This window comes from Cyprinodon variegatus, unplaced genomic scaffold (assembly GCF_000732505.1).
Source record: "Cyprinodon variegatus isolate N-32 unplaced genomic scaffold, C_variegatus-1.0 Scaffold24, whole genome shotgun sequence".
NCBI classification, from domain to species: Eukaryota; Metazoa; Chordata; class Actinopteri; order Cyprinodontiformes; family Cyprinodontidae; genus Cyprinodon; species Cyprinodon variegatus.
The window spans coordinates 1,873,729-1,876,199 of NW_015150477.1; the positions used below are offsets into that span (position 1 = coordinate 1,873,729).

General features: G+C 45.2%; 1 protein-coding gene across 1 annotated transcript in view; it reads right to left on the reverse strand.

Moving 5' to 3' along the window:
* Window positions 1–579, reverse strand: part of LOC107096856 (nuclear protein 1-like) — a 1,955-nt gene extending 1,376 nt beyond the window's left edge. The window contains exons 1-2 of the mRNA XM_015393735.1: window positions 410–579; window positions 199–334 (exon numbers count right to left, since the gene is read on the reverse strand). Coding sequence (XP_015249221.1) covers window positions 207–334; window positions 410–506 — 225 coding nt within the window. The 5' untranslated portion in view covers window positions 507–579 and the 3' untranslated portion in view covers window positions 199–206. The remainder of the gene's footprint in view (window positions 1–198; window positions 335–409) is intronic.
* Between the last annotated feature and the right edge of the window lie 1,892 nt (window positions 580–2,471).

Below are 2,471 nucleotides of genomic sequence, written 5' to 3' on the forward strand. Positions count from 1 at the left end.
GGGATGAACAGGATCGATCGGGATGAACAGGATCGATCGGGATGAACAGGATCGATCAGGATGATCGGTGATCAGTTTTATTTCAGTGAAACTCTTCTTAAAGGAGCAGATCTCTGGATTAGATCAAAGGCTGTAATTCCGCTCAGCCTGGATTGGAAGCAGATTAAAACCTGTCAGGGATTATAATCCTGCTTCTACCTCAGGCTTCACTCCTTTGCCTTTTTCTCGCTGTTCTGCAGCTTCTCTGTGATTTTCCTCTCATGTCCTGCAGGATTCTGTCGGTTGGTGTTTTCACTGGCCTCCTTCTTGGTTCTGCCTTTCCGGGCCGAACCTTCTGCAACACAAACACAACAAGGAGTCACTCCTCCTGCTCCTGCTCCTCCTGCTGATGCACAGAGCTTCTCCTCACCTGCATATTTGTCCGTCAGGTTGTAGCGCTCATACTCATCATAATGTTCTTCCTCAAATTTGGAGAGCTTCAGGTTCTTCACGTCGACGTGGCTCATGGTGCCTTCAGGAACGGTGGGAAATCAGGGAACTTTTCCAGGGTTTTCCTCTCTGGGTTTGTTTTCTTCTCTCTCCGGCTGAGTTTATATAAGTTTGGGAGTCGCTGCTCCTCCTCCTCCTCCTCCTGTTTCTCCTCCTCCTGCCTCCCTCCCCGTTTCTTTGCCCAAACAAACAACTGTTGCATCAGAAAGTCCAGCAGCTGCACGTCCAGCACGTCTTTCACAAAAACAGAAAACATCCTAAAAGGTTCCATTAAGCCTCTAATGAGGCAAAATTTCTGTTCGCAGGAAAAAAGGTTCAAACCTGATGATTGATTTTCTATTTATCCAGAAATGACAAAGTTTAAACTTTCTTCTTTCTGCTCTGCTAAAAACCCAACATGGCTGCTGCTGCTTTCCCAGGACTGATCCACATCACTTCCTGTCATACCTCAGAACAAACAATAAATAAGAAAACAAAGAAATAGAATTATGCAAATAAACTCTGTAAATAATAAAAAATATATAAGTTCAGGAATTAGTTAAAACAATTCAAATGGATAAAGAATAAATAGATCCAGTAGATTATTTTCATTAAACAGATTCTGAAGCTCAGATGAAACAAACCAGATTTCCCATAATTCAGCTGGAAAGTTTTTATTTGGAAACATGTTTCAGTTCAGACATAAACAGATGATGAAAAATCATTTTAAGGCCAATTTCAAGATAAAAATAGAAATATTCATCAGAAAGAATGTCTGACAGGAGGAGATCTATCCAACCGGCACCCTGTGCAGTGCTCTGATCGGCCTACAGAAGAGCTGAAGCTCGTTATTCTCCAGAAGACGCGAGTTTCTCACGGCTGCGACATCCTGGAACCGAGCAGAGGAGGGCCTCCTCATCGTACACGGTGTAAAGATGAGGAGAAGAAGAGAGCAGACGGCTGAGCGGCGACTGCGTGATGATGGCGTTTGGGGTGAGATCTTTAAACTTTCTAAACGCTTCCTCCCAGAATGCAGCAGAACTTTGCTCAGCCTTCTGGCTCAGAGGAGCAGCTGCAGTTTCTCACGACTCTGACGTTGTTTGCTGTTTCAGCTGAAAACCTGAAGCAGACTTTAAACTGAACCAGGCTGATAAACAAGTCGATCTTTTTCCTCATTTTCTCAGCCAGACGTTTCCTTCAGGTTCCAAGCTGCAGGGCGGCGGCCTGAGGGACACCTGTCTGAACATAGAGCTGCGAGAACAGATCGTATCGCAGATTCGCTGCACTCTGGAGTCACAGATGAAAACCCCTCTGATCCGTTTCCTGAGGGAACGGTTCAGGTCGGGCCTGCAGTTCTGGTGTTTCTACAGAGCAGAGTTGCAGCTCTGCTCCCCCCTCCCCCTCGCATTGCTGCTGTGGTGGAACTAGAGCAAACAGAGCTGAGGGCAGGTCAGCCTATCAGTTAGTGAAACATTAACCGTGACTTTCATCAGCTGGACTCTGAGTAAACTGGATCAGAACAGTTCTGGATCCATCAGCAGAACCAGTCCCACCACCTCCCAACGGTTCTGATCCACATCAGACCAGTCGGATGATCAGACCACTCCAACCGACCAATCAGAGAAAAATCGCCACTGAAGGAAAACAAAAATAAAACTTTTAAAGAAACTAAAAAGACGAACAGAAGGAGAAACAATCAGCAAAGATTAAAGATCAGATCAGTTTGATAAACTATCAGGTTAAAACAATTCAGAGAGAAAAAGAAATAAAGAATAAAGTATTTTCATTAAACAGATTCTGAACCAAACAGAATGCCTTCAATGCAGTTTGGGGCCCCTGAATAGAAGCAGTTTGGGGCCCCTGAATAGAAGCACTTTTGGGCCCCTGAACACAAGCAATTTGGGGCCCCTGAACAGAAGCACTTTTGGGCCCCTGAACACAAGCAATTTGGGGCCCCTGAACAGAAGCACTTTTGGGCCCCTGAATAGAAGCAATTCGGGGCC